Below are 21,176 nucleotides of genomic sequence, written 5' to 3' on the forward strand. Positions count from 1 at the left end.
TTTCCTGTGTGGTCATTCCTCTGGCCGTGACAGCTCTCAGGGACTCTATGTAGACCCAGGCTTCCCAGCTCCTAGCCACTGGAGTCTCGCTCCTTCCATGATGTCCCCAGAACATTAAGAATAATTCAACAAATTCTGACATGCCCACTAAGTGCCAGGCACAACACAGCAGTGCAAGGGCAAGCATGGCTTGGCTCACGGAGCTGGCATTCTAGCAGGGCATGAGAATCACTGACAGGCCAGCAAGGACTTTCTTGCACACACAAGACCGGGAAAGATGGTTTGGGGTGGGGCATCTGGCTTCTGACCTTTCTCTACTACCTGAAGGGCTGTGGGACCTCCGGCAAAGCACTTCGTCTCTCTGAGCCTGTTATTCCCTCTGTGAAAAGGCTCTGATCACAGATCTTGCCTCTTAAGTCTTTGCAACGTTCAAATGATATAAAACGCAAATAAATGCTACGCCAGTGGTTTCCAAGCTTGTCTGCTTCCCTCAAGCTCCCTGATTGTGATTGAACTGGCCTGGGCTTTGAAATTTTACAAATCCCCAGAATGTTCTTTGCATTTTTTTTTTTTTTTGAGGTACCGGGCTGGGGATTGAACCCCGGACCTCCCATGTGGGAAGCAGGCGCTCAAATGCTTGAGCCACATCTGCTCCCTCCAGGGAGTTCTAAAAGTGCAGAAAAGTTAGGACGACTGCAGCGCCCCGGTGTAAAAGCTCAATAAAGGAGAGTTACCATTAGAACCCGTTTTACAGATTAGAGACTGAGGCCGAATAGCCAGGGCCGGGGTTCAGGTCTCGCACAGTAACCCTCCTCCCGTTGGCCCGGGGACACCCCAGGCATTTCTCTCCCGCACACCTGCCCAGGGGAAGGGGCGCCCATCGATGCGTTCCGCCGCTCGGCTCCCCACGCCTGATCCCGCCGCGCGCGCCCCTCCCCCTCCCGGCCGCTTCCCACTTCCAAGATGGCCGCGGGTGGAGCCGAGCAGGTGAGAGGGCCCTTGTCGGGTGCCCACGGGGGCTCTGCGGACACGAAGGTCCCCTCAGGGCCGCCCCTCGCAGCTCCGCTTGGCCCTCGGGAGGGAAAAGGGCCGGCAACGCCGCTCCGGAGACCCCCGGCGGGAGGGGACGGGCGGGCCGGAGGAGGGGCAGCACGGCAGCGTCAAGCTCGAGTAGCGGCGGGGGCGGCGGAAGCGCCAACGCGTGGGGGCGGAGCGAGGGCGCGCGGGGCGGGGCGGGGCGCGGGCGCGCGGGGCGGGGCGCGGGCGCGCGGGGCGGGGCGCGGGCGCTCGGGGGCGGGGCGGGCGCGCGCCGCTGTGCCCTGGAGGCGGCTCGCGCGCACCTGCCCGCCTGCCGCGCGCCCGGCGCCCTCGCCCGGCGAGTTGCGGGTCCCGGGGGGCCTGGGCTGCAGGCCCGCGGGCCCCGGCGATGGCGTCGGAGCTGCGCTAACTCGGGTACTGAGGCCTCGGCGGGCGGCCGGGCCGCGGGCCGCGGGGAGGGCAGGGGCGCCCGGGGCCGCTGCCACCTGCTGCAGCCCGGCCGGTGCGGGGAGGCGGCCTGAGGCGGGGAGGCCGCGCGGCGGGCGGGGGGCCGGGGCGCGAGTGCTGCCTCCCCGCCCCTGGCTGTGCCAGCGCCACGGCGTCGGGCCCCAGGGGCGCGGGCGGGAGGTCCCCGGGGCCCCCGTGCGGGACCTGCGGGCGTGGGCGAGCCTCGCCCCTCGGCGGCCCCTCCGCGAGCCACGCGCTGTGACACGCAGTTTTTCCGGAACTTGACGAAAAGTTTTCCCCCCTCAGCCAGGAGGTTCCTGCACGCAGGGCGCCCGCTCGGCGCGCACAATCGCACGAGCTTCCCAGAGGGCGCCGAGCGCCCCGGCCCCGCCGCTGGCCTTGGGGTCCCCCCTCTGCCTACGAGACCCAGGCCGGGGAATCCCCTTCCGCCTAGAACTGTCCCCCCGCCCCCCCGCTGGTCTTGGGGTTCCCGGGTCTGGGGCCTCTTTCCTCCTAGGAGATCCCTGGCCAGGGACCACCCCTACTCGTAGGAGACCCGGGCCGGGGACACCCCCCTTCCACCCCGTAGACCCCGACCGACCCCGACCGACCCCTGGCCGGGGGTGCCCCTCCGCCTGGGAGACCTCGACCTCTGCCCTGCGTGGCTTTGAGGCCAGAGCCGGGCGCACGGTCCAGGGAGCCATTGCCGCGTGGGGAGCTGCCTGGAGGAAGGGATTGTGGAACCCGCATCCCCTGCTGTCCCTCGGGGACGGGGGTTCTTAAACTTTTTGTTCCACAGATCTCTTTGCCAGTCAGGGGAAATGAATACTTATGTAATTTATTTATTGCATACCTTAATAAGTGAAGGAATTGGCTGGATTTCAGTTAGATGGCAGAAAAAAATAAAGGCAGTAAGTTTTTTTTTTTCCAATTCAGGCTCACGGACCCCCTGAAATCTTGGGTCTGTGGACCCCTGGTTAAACAGCCCTGCTCTGGGCGTGTGACGCAAAGCCACAGGGGCTTGGCCAGCACGAGGAGGGTTGGCCAGGAGGCCTGAGGAGCTGGCCCTGTGGAATCCAGCCCCCAGCCTTGGGGAGGTGTGGGCAGTGACCATTGCAGTGATCACTGTTGGCCAGGTCATGAGACCGTTACCATAGGAAAGTTGCACAGAGCACAGTTTGCTCCGTCATGAATTGTAAGCTCTGCTTTGGAAGGGTCTGTGTGCACCTGTGGATTTCGCCTTTTGGACTTGGGCTTGATTATTTTACTTGCTGAGGCTAGCCCAGGAGCTGGCTACTCCTGGTGGGGTCCAGGGACTCTAGTGCTTCCGACCAGCTGATGGTGTCTGCAGGATGTCAGCACCTGGTGGCCTTGGCTGCCATCTGTAAAGGATGGGTTGTGTGCTGGGCCCTCTGAGGGTCTCTGCATGGAACGGTTGGTCCTGACAGCAGTCCCACAGCTGTCCTGGGACACTTCCACTTGCCGGGCTGATCTGCCACCAACCCATGTCTTTAGTTTAGGCGTGGGTTTTTCCAGGTAGCCTCTTAACCCCAGCCTGCCCTGGATGTCCATGGCCTTCCCCCACCCCGAAGCTGACAGCTGACTTTGTTGTCGTATGTTTTTGAACCCTTTTGATTGTGAGCTCTGCTGTGTCCCCAGCCCTAACAAGAACCTGGCACGTGCTTGGCTCTCAGGGTTACTGAGTGAATACGTCGTTTGGGAAACATTAAGGAAACAGAGTAAGGGAGGGACGGTAACTGGCACAGAGTCACCCAGCTGGAGAGAGGCAGAGGTGGCACTCAGACTGAGGCCGGTCACGGGAACAGGTTCTGTTCACCTTAGCGTCCTCTCTGGTCCCGGCAGGTCCTGACAGGTCTCCACGCAGCACTCTGTGCCTTTGTGAAACTGGATTCACCATCCGCTTTCCCCCACGTTCAGCGTCTCAGCTGCCCCGCCTGGCTTCTGCCTGGTCCCTGGTGCCTGCTTGGGTCCCTGCAGTTCCTCCACGTGAGGTCCCCTCCCTTCCCCTTCTCCACCCGCTCCCCTCCTGCCATGAGCTCCTCCCCTGCAGGTCACGGTTGAAGGCCCTGATCGACCTGCTTTAGAGTCTGTCTCCCACACTGATTAGAGCCTCTCCCCAGCTCTGCTCCCTTTCACCTGCGCACCTCCACGGCCCCAGCCTCAGCCCAGGGGATGCCTTCCAGCCCATTGCGGGTGCTCGTGGGGTCTTTGAGGCCTTGGAGAAGATTTGTCTTTGAAATAGATGTTTACAGAGAGGATGGAAAAGGTTTTTTAGGAAAGCGAGTGTGTGGGTTAATGCTTGTTTTAGGAGTAGACGTAGACATTTTTAGGGCCTAAGTTGTGTAGAATTCTAGATTGTCGAGCAGGCAGGGCCCTCAGGGATAGATCAGCCTGGTTGTTAATCACCTCTGTTTTTCAGATGGGGAAGCTGAGGCCCAGAGCTCAGTTAGCGGCAGGAAGAAGCTGTATGGGTGAGGAGGTGCGGACAGGCTGGCTGTGCTTGACTTGTTTATGCAAATGATTGCTCAAATAATGGGACTGAGTGGCCTTGTCGGGCGTCCAGGAAAGATGGCCACCAGCCACCACGAGCCTAAGGGCTTCTCGTGTATTTCTTCCCCTAATCTTGTCAACTGCCTAAGGCGATAGGGTCCATTACTGTCCCCGTCTTACTACACAGAAAGAGAGGCACGGGGAAGTGAAGAAACTAGACTGAGGTTGCACAGCTGGCGCGTGGAGGAGCTGGACTTTGAGCGCAGGCTGTCTACCTCCAGAACCTGCATCCTCCCCTTCTCAGCCCCCACCCCCGTTCACTCTTCAAACTTTCCTGTGAAGTCCAGCATATGTACAGAAAAAGTGTACTCATTGGTAAGGGTTCAACTGACCAGCTGATCACAAGTGTTGGGCCTGTCTTTTTAAGTCCTCCAGTAAGCCATTTTTGGGCTTTGATGTCAGACCTGGTTTGAATCCAGCTTCTGATGCTGGTGACCTTGGGTAGGTTACTTAGCCTCTCTGAATCTCATGGATTCTTCACCTGTCCTTGCCAGGGTTGTCATGATTAGAGCCAATGCAGGGCATAACACCTAGCCTGTTTGGCACCTGGACAATGCTTGGTAAGTGTTTCTCATGAATAATCAAGATTTATAAATTATGTTGACTTGTTAAATGGTCTCAGTATCGCCTTGACCTGTTGTTTGCCTCTCAGTTACTTCACAGGGCCTTAGTTTTGGCAAATCACCAATGTAGCTGAAACTTTTTTTTTGTGGGGGAAGAACTCCCCCCTTCACCATCATCCTTAATTTAAAATGTCCCACCTATGCCTTTTTTTTTTTTTTTTTTTGAGGTACTGGGGCCAGGGATTGAACCTAGGGCCTTGTGTGTGGGAAGCCGGTGCTCAACCACCAGGTTGGTTTTCTTTGTTTGCTGTTGTTTGTTTTTGTTCTTAGGAGGCACCGTGAAACCAAACCCAGGTACTTCCATGTGGGAAGCAGGCACTCAACTGCTTGAGCCACATCTGCTCCCCACCTATGCCTTTTTTAAAAAAAAGATTTATTTATTTATTTCTCTTCCCTTCCCCCCCTCCCCTGGTTGTCTGTTCTTGGTGTCTATTTGTTGCGTCTTGTTTCTTTGTCTGCTTTTGTTTCTTTGTCCGCTTCTGTTGTCGTCAGCGGCACGGGAAGTGTGGGCGGTGCCATTCCTGGGCAGGCTGCACTTTCTTTCGCGCTGTGCAGCTCTCCTTACGGGGCGCACTCCTTGCGCGTGGGGCTCGCCTACGCGGGGGACACCCCTGTGTGGCGCGGCACTCCTTGCGCGCATCAGCACTGCGCATGGGCCAGCTGCACACGGGTCAAGGAGGCCTGGGGTTTGAACCGCGGACCTCCCATGTGGTAGACGGACGCCCTAACCACTGGGCCAAGTCCACCGCCCTGCCTTTTTAATTTATCTACTCATTTTTAAAGATCTCTTTTATATTTAATTTAATTTAATTTTAAAATTTATTTCTCCCCACCCCTTTGTTTTTCACTTGCTCTGTCTGTTTTCCTTGTTTCTTTAGGAGGCACTGGGAGGTGAACCCGGGACTTGCATGTGGGAAGCAGGTGCCCAACTGCTTGAGCCACATCTATGCCTTTTTAAACATAACCAGCTTTGGTCAATGAAAGTTAAATGTCTATTCCTCAGAGTTGTAAAGCTCTGCTCCCTTTCACCTGCTCACTTCCACGTTAGGAACCCTGGACAGTTTAACTCCAGTTTCTGCCCAGGTTGCTGAAACATTCATGGGCCAAAAAAAAAATCTATTTAAAAATCTAACGACTTCTATAATTGACTTTTTCCTTTCTACATGTTGAATATGAGCCCATTATTTTAGGCAACGTGTATAGCAGGGGGAAGAGTCAGCGTGTCGGAGTCCGCTCTGGGTTTAGCCCCAGCACAGCCCGCTAACCTCCTGGGTTGTTGTGGAGATGCTGTAGACAGCGGATGTAGACGCAGAACCCAACACCGAGTGTGTCACATGCACTCGCGCAGCAGAGGCTGTCATTCATGTTAATTGTTAATGTGGAGGAACCTGAGATCGGGGACGGGCTGGGCCTTTCTTTCCATGGTCTTTCCCACCTGTGCCAGGCCTACAAGTGTGGGTGCTTGTGGAGGCCTCAGCAATGCCCGTTGACTTCGCATGGGCGATGCCCCATAGGTCCTGGTGGTAGACCCTCAGGACAAGTAGAACCGTGATGGATGCATGGGTTATGAATTCCCAGACTTTTGACAGAGATGCCCTGTTTATGATAACAACAATTAAAATCTCTCTCTGCCAAGCACAGTCGTTCTGCTGCCAGGGTCAGAGATGTGACTGGCAGGGTGGTGGCAATGATGCTGAAGATGATGACTTGGTGTGCTTTTATCCTAAATATAGTCTTCGTTTGGGTTATCTGCCTATTATTTTATGTCTTGACGATGTATGTTAAAACAGTAGTTTCTGGTCTTGAATCAAAAATTGGGTATGTAGGGCTTTTTTCAAGGATTCCTTCTTTAACAAGGCTGCCAGAGCATTTGCAGTGCGTGATGAGAGTGACCTCTTTGGGGTTTATGTGCACTGACTGAATTCCCACGTCTGTGTTTTGCTAGTTTCTCCTTGCACCAAGATGACCGATGGAAACCTCTCCACCTCTACAAATGGTGTCGCCTCGATGGGCCTCCTGGACAGTCGGCCAGGAAAGCACATCCAGAACCTTCAAAGCCTGACCCTGCAGGTGCCCACATCACTCCCGCTGCCCGAGTGCGGGCCCAGGCTGCAGCCCGGCGCCTCGGAAGATCGGCACAGCCTCAAGTCGGTGGATTCGGGCATCCCTACACTGGAGATCGGGAACCCGGAGCCGGTGCCCTGCAGCGGGGTCCACGCGAAGAGGAGGCCATCCGAGTCAGAGCTCGCCCCCGAGCGCGCTTTCCAGAGCGCGTGCCCGCTGCCGTCCTGTGCGCCCCCCGCTGCCACCAGCCAGGAGCGGGAGCAGAGCGTGCGCAAGTCCTCCACGTTTCCCAGGACAGGCTACGACGCCGTGAAGCTCTACAGCCCCACCTCCAAAACCCTGAGCCGCAGTGATGACGTCTCCGTCTGCAGCGTGTCCAGCCTCGGCACAGAGCTGTCAGCAACTCTGTCCATCAGCAATGAGGACATCCTGGACCTCGTGGTCACGAGCAGCTCCAGTGCCATCGTGACCCTAGAGAATGATGATGACCCACCGTTTACTGACGTCACCCTGAGCTCCGTCAGAGAGACCAGTGACCTCCACCAGCAGGACTGTGTGGCTGAAGTCGAGGAGGGGAGTAAATTGAAAATATTGGGACCGTTCAGTAACTTCTTCACAAGGTAATGCCATGTGTGTTCTAGAAGAGCTAAGTTAGTTCTTTGAATTCAAACCAGTTACATTGTTCTTTTTTTTTTTTTTAGATTTATTTATTTCTCTTCCCTTCCCCCCCGTTGTCTGCTCTCTGTGTCCGTCCGCTGTGTGTTCTTCTGCGTCTGCTTGCATATCCGGTGGCACTGGGAAACCGAGTCTCTTTTTTGTTGCGTCATCTTGTTGCGTCAGCTCTCGCGTGAGCGGCACCACTCCTGGACGGGCTGCGCTTTTTTTCACACAGGGCGGCTCTCCTTGCAGGGTGCGCACCTTCCATGTGGGGCACCCCTATGTGGGGGTGCCCCTGCGTGGCACGGCACTCCTCGCACACGGTTGCGCTGCGCATGGGCCAGCTCACCACATGGGTCAGGAGGCCCTGGGGATTGAACCCTGGACTCTCCATATGGTAGAATAACGCTCTGTCAGTTGAGCAACGTTTACTTCCCGAGTTACGTTGTTCCTAAAGGACCCTGGCTTGTCTGAATGTGCCTTGTGTTATCCTGCTTTGTTGGCCAGGCACCGTGTCACTCAGACACTCCTGAGTTACGTGTGTGGTGAGATGGTGTATAAGTCGACTGTTCGATTCCCCACTGCCACCTGTCACTTCTCTGAGCCCTGGCTTAATTGCTCAGTCTGTTGTCACTTCCCAGCCTGTGACCCGTGACGGCCAAGGGCTACTAAACCAGCTGTGTCATTTGCAGCCTTATTCCCCGAAGAGCCCTTTACACTAAGAGCTTGAGCAGTGCAGAAGGGGCTGGCAGGGGTAATTGCAGAGTGAGTGAGCCACGCCTCTAACTCCATTCCCCACGAGCACACCTGGGGTTCAGCTCCTTGCAAAGCCCCCTCACTCCAGACTCCAGGTGCTTCTGGGCACCCCTGGCCGTGTCCGCCCTGGGCTCCTGTGCAACTGTTTTCTGGGTCTGCGTTTTGGCCCACAGCCTGATCGTTGAGCTTGTGCTTCCACTGCACTGCAGCCGCCGCGTCCCCACCCGTGTGGGCGAACACCCCACCTCTCCTTCCCCACGAGGCCCTCTCATCCAGGTGCCAAGGCGGGGCTAGGCCCTGTGGGGACAGTGCCTTCAGCCTCTGCCTCTCCTTTGTGCGCTCCTCTTTTCATTCAACAAGTTTCTGTGTGCGGGGCCCTGCTCCAGGCCCTGCTCCAGGCCCTGAGATGGTGTGGTGGTGGAACTGCTCACAGGTATTGACCTTGGGGTGGGCTTTCAGTCTGGGGGCGGGGTGCGGACACATCAGTCACACCAGCAAAGGTGAACCTTCAAATTGTGAAGTGCAGTGAGGAAGGGCGTGGGGCTGGCAGAGGGCGTGCTGGAGAACGGCCCTCTGTCCCCCAGCTGCTCCCCCTTGGGTGCTGGACCCACGCCTGGCCGGTGGAGGATTTCTGCACTGGACCTTGACTGCCCCTGTGTGTGCCCTGAACAGAGCCCTGTCACACGCTTTGCAGCCTGGGGTGTCCCTTCGAGATGCTGGAGTCTGCTGGAGACGTCTGTGCCCGGTGCCTGAGACCAGGGGAGTGCAGTCCATCCCACTGGCGTCTCGCTTCCTCCACCGCTTAGGTGTAGGCACCATCGCGGATGAGCCTGATGCCGATCCTGCGCAACGATCCCTGGCACAGGGCGTGGTTTGGTGGGAGCACCTTTTATCTGGGGTGTCAACAGACAGGTGTCCGGCCACCGTGCGGAGAGTTGTGTCTTCAGTGGGCGGGAGATGGTCAGTGTCCCTTCTAAGGCTGCAGCCCTCAGGCAGTGCTGCTGTGGTTCAGGTTTGCGTTTGCGGACTGCTCCTGTACCAGGTCAGCGTTGGCACCTTGGCCTGGGGGTGCCGCCTGCGTGCTTCTTAAGTCAGGGTCCTTCCCAGACTCAGAGCCTCAGGTGGACGGGCCTGGGAAGCAAGCCTTTAGAACCGCCTGGGATCGTTGGCAAATTTGGGAAACTTTGCTGAAGTGGGGGCGGCTGGGAAGCAGCAAAGACGAAGGAGCTCGGCTCTGGAATTCAGCAGACCTTGCAGCCACTTCCCACTTGTGTGACCTTGAACGAGCTACTTCACCTCTCTGTTTTCTCTTCTCCAAAGAAGCGTTTAGTAAGTGCCCAGCGCCCCGTGCCTGTTGTGTTGATGTCCAGTCTACGTTAGCTGTTTTTGCCTCCCCCTTCTCATGGTGCTTTCTTTCCCAGCTGCTTCACCTGTAAAATGGGGATAGCAGCGCCTTCCTACCCGTTAGCGACTAAGCTATTTATAAGTGTAACGCTTGGCACAGATCCGGACTCCCAGGAAGCTCGTCAGCTTCACCTGGCTGCGCCTTGCCTCAGCTGCCCTTTTTGTCTTCCTGGGGTGTGGCTGGGTTGAGCTGTCTGTGTTGGAGCCTCTTCCCCTTTGAAAGGAAACCCCATCACCACGTGCTTTTGTTATTGCAGATAATTTTTAAAGCTGCTGTTTCTTGAAAATCTCAGCCTTGTAGTGCAGAAAACACATGTCTTCTCTTCCCTTTGGTCCTTGCTTCTCCTCTCCTTACCCTCGTTTAGCTGGCTGATTTTGTAATGGTGAGGGCCTATTAAGTACTTCTGGGAAGCAGTGGAATATCTGAGACAGAGTCCAGATAAGTGAATTACACGGGCTGGGGCTAGGGGTGTGTTTGGCCCTGGAGTCTTAAAGTATTAGAGTTTTAGTCTAGCATTCCTGAAAGGGGAAAGGAGCTCTGTTCCACAAATCTTGGGACCTCTCTAAGCATTTTACAGGAAAGTAAATTGAGTTGCAGGGACTGTGAGCTCACCCAGCCCAGTGCTGGGCACATGGCAGGCCTCAGGGCCCTGGGCTGAGTGAGGCTTTGTTGAATACTTGATGTGAGATCAGGTGCCGGGCGAGGCTGGGGAGTATCACAGAAGGCAGGTCTAGAAGGGGGCAGGTCCCTGTAACTATGACCTGTTGTGACTCTGACTGTTTGAGGAGGGCGGCCTGGGTGGCAGGAGCAGGGCGGTGGCAGGGGGGCCGGGCTGCAGCCCTGGGCTGGGCTCTTCCCGACCCCTGCCCTGTGGGAGCTGCAGGCCCAGCCCCCGCGTTTGTTCAGCCCTTCCTGCATCCAGACCATAGTGAGAGCCTCTCTGAGCTTGAAGAGGGGGAAGAATCTGACCACGTCCCTGTCCCCAGGAGCCCGCAGTCCTGTGGGGGAGGAGCCAGGACCCTGCAGGGGCCCGAAGGCGGTCCCTGTGGTGGGGGGCCCTGGCACTTCGCCTCTCTGAACCCAACACGGACATACGAGGCTAGAGCCGAGTAGGCCAAGCACCTGGCACACTTCCCGGCACCCCGTAAGTGGGGGCTGCCGATGATTCTGATAGACATAGTATCACTTTTTAAAATGCAACTTCTAGAGCTTTCTGTAGTTCTTACCCCCATATCGTGCTGCCTCAGTCAGCCTGGTCTCGAGGAGGGCTTCACAGCCTTGTGCTGTTGACACCTTCAGCTGGGTAAATCTTAGTTGTGGGAGGGGGCTCCCCTGTGACCTGTAGGATGTTGAGCAGCCGCCCTGGCCTGCCCCCACTAGATGCCACTAGCACTCCCCAGTCGTGACCACGAAAAAAGTCTCAAGACTTTGTCAGGTGCGGTGACAAGGGGGGTAGACACAGGAGGGGGCAGAGTCACCCAGCCTTTTTTTTTTTAAAGATCTATTTATTTATTTATTCCTCTCCCTTTACCCCCCCACCCCGGTTGTCTGTTCTCTGTGTCTATTTGCTGCGTCTTCTTTGTCCGCTTCTGTTGTTGTCAGCGGCACGGGAGTCTCTTTCTTTTTTTGCTGTTGTTGTGTCATCTTGTTGTGTCAGCTCTCCGTGTGTGTGGCCCCATTCCTGGGCAGGCTGCACTTTCTTTCGCTCTGGGCGGCTCTCCTTACGGGGCGCACTCTTTGTACGTGGGGCTCTCCTACGCGGGGGACACCCCTGCGTGGCAGGGCACTCCTTGCGCGCATCAGCACTGCGCATGGGCCAGCTGCACACGGGTCAAGGAGGCCCGGGGTTTGAACCATGGACCTCCCATGTGGTAGACGGACGCCCTGACCACTGGGCCACGTCCGCTGCCCTCGCCCAGCTTTTGAGAGCCACTGAGCTAGCAGGTTGTATGTAAGGTTGGCATCTGTTTAATTGCCTCCTTGAAGGAAATCGCTAACGAGGTATAATTTGAGCAGGACCCTCCCTTGGATGGAAGAGTGGGGTTCAGTGAACTCTGTGCAGTGTGTTTATCTGGAACCTCGGATGGCGGGGGTGAAAGGACTGCAGTAGCCTGTGTCCCGGCGTGTTTGCTTTCTGCAGGAAGCGTGGGGTTTAGAGCTGCCCGTCCGCTGGTCTAGAAGGGGATACTTAGCTTTGATGGCGACACAGCCTCCGTGCAGCCCCCTCATTAGCTCCTGGAGGCGAGCCTGTGCTTGCTGAGGAGGGCTGCTCGCCCTGCATTTGAAGGCAGAGCAGGAGGTGCCCGCACAGGGCCGGGGTGGGGTCCAGCAGCGGGGCAGCTCGTGGAGAGCCAGGCGCGGGGGGCGCCCTGCTGTGTGGACAGCCCTGCAGCGGTGGGCTCTTCTGGTGCGCTCCTCCTCACCTACCGGGCAGCTCCGTCTGCGTCAGGTTCGCCCTGGCACCCGGTCGTAATTCAGAGAGAGAGAAGAGTGTGGTGGGTGAGAGCGGGGCTGCAGAGACACGTTTGAACCTCAGCTCAGCCCCTGTTATTTTCTTTAATAGTTTTTTTTTTTTAATGGAGGTACGGGCACCAGGGAGTGAAGCTGGGGCCTCGTGTGCGGGAAGCCGGCGCTCAAGCGCTGAGCCACGTCGGCTCCGCAGCCATTCAGTGTGTGCTGGGAAAGCCGCTGAACCGCTGTGATTCTCAGGGTGACCCTGGGCCCGAGGGGGTTAATGGCGCCTCCCCCGCCAGTGGGTGAGGGGATTAAAGGAGAAGGGGCAGGCGAAGCTCCCGGCGGACCACGCGCCCAGCGGACCACGCGCCCAGCGTGCCGGTGGTTTCCTGGCCCTGGCTCTGCTGCCGCTGGGGCGTCACGTGAGGTGGCACCTTAAGAAAAGGGGCTCTGAGGAAGTTTGAAATCACTGGCTTAAGAAAAATAAAACTTCAGACGGGGCCTCTTGCTCGTCACGGGAGTGCTCGGCCTGACATGGAGTCCCTGTGCTAGTACGGGCGTCTGGCTTTGCTTACTGGGAGGGCGACGTGCACTCATTGCTGGTTTTCTGGGAGGTGAGCAGCTTCCTGCAAAGGTGGGTGCCCCTCAGGGGCCCGTCACGACCCCTGTCTGGGCTGCAGACCTTGGCGCAGGGGCGACAGGCAGCATTTAGTGCTTGCGGCGTGCCGGACGCTGTTCCTTGCACTCTTGTGTGGTAGCTGGTTCATCTTCAGCAGCCGAAGGAGATAGTGTGTTGCGGCAGGTCCTGGGGGGGTGGCTTGCTCAGCCTCCAGCCGCCTTCCTTCTGGGATGCCTTCCTGTACTGGAGGAGCTGGACTCCGGGAAGTTCATTTTTATTTCCCAGAGTCCCTTGCAGCTGGGGCTCTGGATGTGAATTAGGTACCACTGACTTCTCCCGTTTGTGAGAGATGTGAGGCGGAAGCCAGGCCCAGACCCTTTCACCCTTTTTGGCTGTGCTCTGCTGCCTTTTCCTGCAGCACCATCTCCGTATCCATGTTCCACCTCCCAGATGTTCAGAGGCCACGGTGCAGGAACGGGGGCTGGCTCCTGCTTTCCAGGGTCCACCCACCAGCCTTTGGTCTGGAGGCAGCCATGCCAGCTCCCTGATCCTGTGTGGTGGGTGAAGGCGGCAGTTCAGCCGCGGAGGTGGCCTCGCCCCTGGCGTGTTGGCTCTCTACTGTTCTGGGAGCCGTTCCTGGGGACCCACTCAAAGCCAGTGACTTTAGCCCTTGCCGCGATTTTGGAAGTGTCTAATTCCTTGGGTTAAGTCCCTTTTTCCTTAAAATGCCTAGGGAGTTTCTCTGTACCACACTGAACACTGGTGAATTCAGGTAAGTACTGTTAATAAGTCTGGCTTATAGATGGGAAACTTAGGCAAGGGGTGCGTTCTAGTTTGCCAGGCTGCTGAAAGCATAGACCATAAAATGGGTTGGCTTTTAACAGTGGGAATGTATTAGTTTACAAGCTTACAGCTTCGAGGTGGAGAAAAATGTCCAAGTCGAGGCCTACCAGGCACGGCTTTCCCCCTGAAGACCCGCTCCTGGGCCGTGCTGGACTCCTCCTCACGTGGCAGGCGCACGCAGGCTCTGCTGGCCTCGCCCCTCCGGGTTTCGTTGCTTTCAGCTTCTCGCTTCTGCGACATTCTCTCTCGGTTTTCACCCTGTTTATAAAGGATTTCAGCAAGAGGGTGAAGACCCACCCTGGGTTCACAATAGGTCCACACCCGCAGGAATGGATTAGCTCTAAGGACAAGCTTTTCTGGGGTCCATAGAGTTTTCAAACCTCCATAGGGTGTTATGTAACTTTCCCAGCAGATTAAAAAAATGATGCAGGCTTCTGACCCTCTGAACTTCAGGTTTCTTAGCTACAAAATAGGAATCAGTTCACACTTCTGAGGGGTATTGGGGTCCCACGGGGCAGGGACACACGCAGACAGGAAGTACAGGCACATGGCTGCCATAGTCAGGCTTGTGCTTTCTTTCCTGACTGTAGGTTTCCACTGCTTTGACAGTTTTGTAATTAGCACCTGTGAAATGAGGTGAAACCTTGTAATGATGACTATTCTATAAATTCTGTTTTCTTAATGTTCCGGGTGACTCTGACCTGGCATCAGGGATATGCAGAAGCACCTGCTATTTGCCTGAGCTGCTGCTGGTGTGTGTGTGTGTGCAGGCGCGTGTGCGTGCGTGCACATGTGTGCTGCTGCACCACCTGGGAAAGCAGTGGGGGTGGCACCTGAAGGCCTGGGTGCTCTCTGCCCAGCTGTTTGCTGGTGCATGGCCTCAGGTAAGGCTGGCACTCATCTGTCTGGCTGTGAGGTCCTCAACTGCAAAATGAGCTGCCGGACTTTACTTTTCAGAGTTGCAAGGATGTCTGGTCAGGGTGTTGCGCTCTAAGTGCCGGGCAACAAGGGAAGCACGGCGGTACCAAGGTGGGCAGACGAATGCTGGAGGCCGCTGAGGGTTGGTGGAGAAGGATGAACAGGGAAGTGGACCTCCTGGCGGAACCTGGAAGGAACTAGCTGAGGCTGGGCTGCAGCTGCCTTCGGAAGCGTCCATGTGCGTGAGGCTTGAGCCTGTGTCCTGGGCAGGGGGGCCGGCACGTGCAGCGTCATCGGAGCTGCATTTCTGGAAAGCCCCCTAGCATGAGCTGCTTGGGATGGAGAGCAGAGGGAGGCGAGGTGACCGGGAAGGTGGGCAGGAGCCAGGAGCCCGGTTGGGCAGGGCTTTGAGGACCACGTTTAGACCAGAGCAGTGAGATCCCGGGGCCGGCAGGCCTTGACGGGGAGGGTTAAATCTGCTCTCTGTTCTGAGACCTCCCCTTGGCAGTGCAGCTGCGCTTTCCGTTCTCTCAAGCACTGCCCAGTCCTGCAAGTGGGGATTATAGAGATTATCGTCCTTGCTGGAGACAGGGTCAGAGAGGCCCTCGGCACAGACCCCAGCAGCACAGCTGTGATGTCCACACCGACTCCAAAGCACATGCTCCTCTGCGGAAGAGTCTAAACTGCCTCTTGTATCTCTTGTGTCATAATCGTGAAGAGGGGCACTCAGGGCCGGGAGGGCCGAAGGAGATGAACTGGAGACTGGCAGGGCAGTGTTGGTAGGGCTAAGGGATGCGGGAGAAAGGAGCGAGGAGCGCTGTCAAGCAGGCCAGGAAGGCAGGCGGGCTCTGCGGTGGGTGCCTGGTGCGGGAGGGGAGCAGGCTGGAGAGACCTGCCTGGAGCCGTTGTGGCAGGCCCCTTCCTCCCGGGTGCTGGGAGGACTCGGGGCCTGTGGAAGTGTGGGAGGCAGGCTGCAGTCAACTTCGAGTCACGAGGCCTGCGGCGGGCTCTCAGCCTTTCCGGCCAGCCAGCCGCGGTGGCAGGAGGCCTGCGGCCGAGTGGAACCCGTGACAGGTGCCTTCTGGAAGGTGTGAGGATAGAGAAGCAGGGAAGTTTTTAGCAAGCAAGGAAGCTATGTGTGTGCGGTGCCCGTTCCTGCTAAGTAAAGAGCTGGGAGATGGCTGAGTACTGCACTCTGCCCTGTGTTTCCCGACCTGCTTCTTTTTTTTTTTTTCTTTAATATAGTTAAAAAAAATTTTTTTAAACCGACCTGGTTTTGATCCCCTCACCGTGAGGTTTTAAATTCCACGGCTGTGAATTCTTCTGCCAGGTAGATTTCCAACAGCTCAGCCCCCTTGTTTACAGGATGCCTGACTCTTTTCCAGCCACTGCTTCACACAGCTCGGTCTTGCCAGCGGCTGGTTTATGGGAGGTCACAGTGACCTTGACTAGAGCTCTGTCTCTAACTCCAGCTGAGCTTACTTTCGAGGTTGTCTTTCTGTGTTTGGAGATGACACAGAGGTAGGGCCCCTCTGCAGACGTGGCTAAAGGGAGCCACAGGAGGCCAGCGTCCATGCTGGACACTGCACACGCCCCACAAGGAGGCTGCGTGCTCCCCGCAGCGGGCCCTGCCGGGAGAGCTGTGCTGCGGAAAGGCGCACCTGGGCTTGTCAGGGCCCTGCTGCCACCTTGCGCGTCACTGGGCCCTGCTTTCTTTGGCAGCAAATCACAGCCGTGACTCACTTCTTGAATGCCTGCAGCGTACCAGGCATTAGGCTAGGTCCTTAAAGATGTTTCTCATCATACATTCTTTCAAAAAGTACTTACTGAGCATCTGCCATATGCCAAGGCTCCGTTCTAGGCGCTTGATTCATTTGTGAACAAAACAAAGACCCTTGTCCTCAAAGAGCTTATTTTCTAGTAGGAAGAGGCAGATAATAAACACAACAAATAAATGACAAATTATATACATTGGAAGTGCAGTGTTACGGGGAAAATGAGATAGCAGAGACAGGTGGGAGGGATGGGTTAGCGTTGAAGAAGGCCCAGGGCAGGTCTAACTGCGAAGGGATTTAAGCAAGCCCGGGAGGGAGGAGAGGCGGAGGGAGGAGAGGCGGTTCACCAAGCAGCCGGCCAGGGGAAGAGTGGCCAGGGAGAGGCCGAGCCAGGCCGGGAGTGCCTGAGGAGCAGCAGAACGGCTCTGGTGGAGAGCAGAGGGAGCAAGAGGGAGAGGAGGAGGAGAGGAGTCTTTGGTCGGTGGAGGCCTGAGCCAGAGGGACGGTCCTCAGTTGAATCCCTTCCCCGGGGGGGTGTGAACACCTTCTGACAGTGTTGTTTTCAGCTCCAGTTTGGGCAACGGAGTCAGGGTGGGTCTTGATCCTATCACTGGGGCCTTGTAGGGAGAACAGGGAGAAGCCGGAGGGAGGAGTGGAAGGCAGCAGAAGCGGGAGGAGAGAGGAGAGGACTTCGCCTTGTGCCATGCCACGTGACAGAAAGCCAATGACCGAGGATGGCCGGCAGGCAGCCCCAGAACGCCAGCCCTCAGGGAGGGAGCACGGCCGTGCTGCAGCGCAGTTTGCAGTTCGGACTTCCTCCAGCTTTGCTCCACGAGGCAGCAATGCCCGTTGTTTAGGCTGCCCAGCCTCTGGGTGAGGGCGTGAATGTTCCCATCTTCTCATCGCAACTGCTCCGGGCTCGGCTTCGGCCGCCCTCCTTGCGGGCTGCTCTCCCGCTTGCTCCACGTCTTGGGCGCCTCCCCTGCGGCATTGCTGCCCGGAACATCCCTCAGGGCTGGAACCCACTCGCGGGTGGCGTGGGGGCCGCCTAAGTTAGGGCCTGGAGGTGTAGCCCCAGCCTCAGCAGCTGCCATTCCCCTGGCGGTCGTGGGCCCCCCTGAAGTGGAGCCTGGGACAGGGCTGCGAGGAGCCCGTTAAAGCCCCCCAGATGTCAGGGACGGCCTCCTCCGCCGCTCGGGACTGTCACTCTGCAGCCAGCCTGCCCACGTATTACACAAGGAGTCAGGGCAGACGCCGCAGGGCGGTGGGCCCGAGGAAGCCGCCCGCATCAGCTGCACCTGCCTGCAGCCCCGTGTTCCCCTCCGCAGTGGATCCCCGCGCAGGCCTGAGCGCTGCGTTTCCACGGCTACGGTGCTCCCCGTTTGCGTTGCCATCTGACCACTCCTCCCTGCCAGGCCGGGTGCCCCCGGGGGTCCCCTTGGTGCCTCTTAGCACTCACAACAGGCTCAGCAGACAAAGTCAGGCTTCGCCATTTCCTTGGCCAGTACCTGCCGAGGGGAACCCAGGGCTGGGGGTGCAGCCTCAGCAGCCTTCCTCCAAAAACCTTTACCCCCGAGGAGCCGACATTCCAGTGAGGCAGACTGACAAACAGCCCTACTTTACGCTCTGTGTCGGTCTTAAGTGCTACGGAGAAATCAAAGGCGCAGCATCCCGGAGAGCAGCGAGGGTCTGTTTTCAATGGAGAGGCCAGGGAAGGCCTCGCTGGGAAAGTGACATTTGACACTTGAACCCAGAACTGAGCGAGGGGCAGGAGTGGTCTGGTCAGGCGCAAAGGCCCTGAGGCAGAGGAGGCTGGCCAGCGACTTGTGTTGTTTTCAGTCTCTGTCCTCTGGCCCCAGAACCTGGACCAGCTCCTCCGGCCCCGGAGACCAGCGTCTCATGCTCGCTTCAGCCGAGCTGCCCTTTTTGGTCGCCTGAAGTCTGGTCCCTGTGACAAGGAGCTGGCCCAGGTTGCAGGCTAGTGTTTACACTAGAGTCCAGAGTGTGCCATCCAGTATGGTAGCCACAGCCACAGGTAGCTGTTTACATTGAGCTAAAATGGAATAAAATAGAAAGTTCAGTCCTGCAGTCTCACTAGCACATCGCAGTGCTCAGTAGCCGCGTGTGCACAGCACAGACTTCATTCCACCATCGTGAGAGGTCCCTGGTTGAGCACGGGTCTAGATGGCAGCCTTGGCTGGTCTCTTTGATGTGTAACAACAGCACATGGTGGTCGTGATGCCTGCAGAAAGACCCACCTGCCTGGGAACCCTGGGGCATCCCAGGGGAGAGGGAGGGACACTGAGGTCAGGCAGCATCCTGGGGAGGTGGGTATGCGGAGGGCCTTCTGCCTGAGCCAAGCAGGCTCTGTCGGCCCCTGTTTGCTCCTCCCGAGCTTTGCTGGGTCTTGAGACTCTCTGAGGAGGTCCCTCTAGTGCACCCTGAATACCCGGTGGGGAGGCCACCGCCCTGGAGGAGGGTTCTGGAGGTGCCCGTTGTGGACTTCCCTGTGGTGACGGAGGATTCTGGAGACGGGGAGTGTAGGGGGCAGAGGCGGCTGGGCGACGCGGCTCGGTGCTTTGTTCTCCTGCACCTCGGTTGGCTCCTGTCTGCAGTGGTGACGGTGCGGCAGCCCGCCGCAGTGCTCACTCCACACGGCGGCCAGGGTCGCTTGCTCCCTGGCTTTTGTCAGGGGTCCCGTTGCAGCCGATAGCTGGAATGGACAAATGCCAGTAAGCGCAGACTGCCCAAGAGACACAGGGTTGAGTCAACCCTGAAGTGTGAACACAATAGATTTCTGTTGTGTGGTCAGCGACTCCATTAAGAGCAAGCCACTTAGTTGGTTTTCCTGTGGGACAGCCAGTGCTAGGTGTTGAACTTGAAGGAACAGGAAATTGCTCTGTACCCCGGCTGCGCTTGATGCGGTTTCCTTTTCTCGTGTGGGCTTGGAGCCGTGGAAGCCCTGGCGAAGTTGCAGCCACGTTGTTTGGGGAGCTGGCTGCACGATTCCTGTCCTGTCCTGCGGACAGAGCTGAGCTGGGGCGGGCAGTCAGTAACGTGCAGAAATGGAGTGAACTGACCCCAGAAAGCTTCAGCAGCCGGCGTGTCTACGCCGCGGCCCGTGCGGCCGAGTCGTGTTCCCGTAAGCCCGGCAGGCTCCTGTGCTGCCTCTGTGGTCCCTGCCCTTGTTTCTAGAAGGCGTTGCTGGCTTCAGAAATCTCGTGACTGGAAGCAAGATAGTCTTGGGGAGTGGAGGAGAGGAGGAAGTATTTGTCCTATGTCAGATTCACTTGGCCTCCAGCGTCTGTGGACCGACCCGCAGCATGCTGGAACCCCGGCACGCCGCGTCTTTACCGAGACGTCAGACCTGCATTGAGGTCCCTCGCCAGCCAGCCTTCGTCCTGCCCTTGGTCAGGTTGTGGTCAGCCCGAGAGATGAGGGGCGAGTGTGAACCGTAGGATGCCAGGACCTCAGGGTTTGCAGACCCCCCGGGCCAGCCCGACCTGCCGAGCGTTTCTTCCACCAGCAGCCAGTTTCCACTCCAAAATGAACTTTCCTTTGCCCAGATGTGTACAGTCTGCTTTACTTTAAAAGCGTTAGGGAAATAACGATTAAAACGATCTTATCCTATTTTCTACCTTGAATGGTGCCTATTTAAAAATAGGCACTATTTTAAATAAATTTACATGTTTAAGTCTTTTGAAACGCTGCCTGTTTGGTATAGCTGACATGAAATTCTTCCACACTGCCTTTATTTTTCGGTGCACATTCATCCTACTAGATTGCCACATCAAGCCTGCTAGTTCCTGTTTCTGTTAAGTGAGCTGAGAGTTGTTTCAATTCCAGTTTTGCTGATTCTTTGTTGTGACTAGTTGTGGTTTAAGTCAGGATTCCTGTAAGGTTCTTTAACGGAAGAATGATGAAGCACCCAGATTTGCCCGACAGCCGTTTTGGGCCCCTCTGCAGCCTGGCTTCTCTATAGTAATTTAATTTACCTTTGCTCCTAGCAAGAGGCTTTTAAAATCTAGACCCTGTATACATGGAGAAAGTGTTTCAGGGAATGGCCAGTGTTTGCAAGTGTTTAGATTTAAGTAATTTCCTTTTAGATTTCAGATTTGAGTGTAAAATTCATATCCTCCCAGGGAGGGAAGTTAAGAGGGCATGGGCTCTCTCCCCCTGCTCCCCGCTCCCCCCTCCACCCTGTCCACGTCCTGCAGAGGTGGGGGGAGTCAGGTGAGGAAGAAAGGGGGCAAGAGGCCAGTGGGCGAGGAGGAGCCCAGAGCTGTCTGCTGGCTCACCTTTGCCCTGCTAGCTGGCTGCTTGTTTGTTTAAGTCCCTGCCCTGGAATGGAGGGATTTTACTCCTAGTGGAGATTCCTTTGAGAGCAGTTAATTTTCAAGCAGAAGAAACTTGGTGTGAGTGGTCTCGGGGGCCAGGCCCAGAGCACCACGCAGCGCTCCCTCGTAGTTTCTCTCCTGGACCTTGGTCACCTGGCCATTCCCTGCTGCACCGGGGCCCAGGACGTGAGGACGTGGGCTTGGCGAATGGCCAGCAGTCTCTGCCCCAGTGTGGTTTTCTTGGTCCCCCTTCCTGCTCTCCCTTCTTCGTGAAAATCACATACCTGCAGTAGGTTAGCTCAGTGCTGGTGCCATTCTCTTGCCTAAACAGTGGTTCTCTCTGCCCGTCAAATGAAGTCCTGTGACTCGGCGTGGCCGGAGGAGCCCCTGGGCCTGGCCCCTGCCCACGTGTCTGATTCCTGGTTCTTGGAACCAGCCGCTCTGGTCTCAGCACTTCTGCCTGTCCCACTCCTCTGCCTGGCAGATGCCCGCGGCAGGAGTCAGCGTCATCGACACCTCCTCTTGGAAGCCCTCTCTGACCACCCGACCCTCCAGAACCTTGGCTCCCACAGCCCCGGACATCCCTTTGGGACTTGCCCCTCACCCTCTCTTGTCATTTGTCCCCTCCTCTGAACTGTGAGCCTCCCGAGCAGGGGCCTCTCACTCGTT

At 57.1% G+C, this 21,176-nt stretch overlaps 1 protein-coding gene across 4 annotated transcripts in view; it reads left to right on the forward strand.

The window, feature by feature from the left end:
• The first annotated feature begins 938 nt into the window (after positions 1-938).
• The window catches only part of TBC1D14 (TBC1 domain family member 14), a 112,150-nt gene continuing 91,912 nt past the window's right edge, over positions 939-21,176 (forward strand). For 2 of the 4 annotated variants that reach the window (XM_058301283.1, XM_058301297.1), the window contains exons 1-3: positions 1,290-1,452; positions 4,847-4,908; positions 6,625-7,363. In XM_058301283.1, coding sequence (XP_058157266.1) covers positions 6,642-7,363 — 722 coding nt within the window. In that variant the 5' untranslated portion in view covers positions 1,290-1,452; positions 4,847-4,908; positions 6,625-6,641. Of the gene's footprint in view, positions 988-1,287; positions 1,453-4,846; positions 4,909-6,624; positions 7,364-21,176 lie in introns of those variants that run through there. The other 2 variants (XM_058301293.1, XM_058301288.2) reach the window with 2 other exon arrangements.

This window comes from Dasypus novemcinctus, chromosome 1 (genome assembly GCF_030445035.2).
Source record: "Dasypus novemcinctus isolate mDasNov1 chromosome 1, mDasNov1.1.hap2, whole genome shotgun sequence".
In the NCBI taxonomy this organism is placed as follows: domain Eukaryota; kingdom Metazoa; phylum Chordata; class Mammalia; order Cingulata; family Dasypodidae; genus Dasypus; species Dasypus novemcinctus.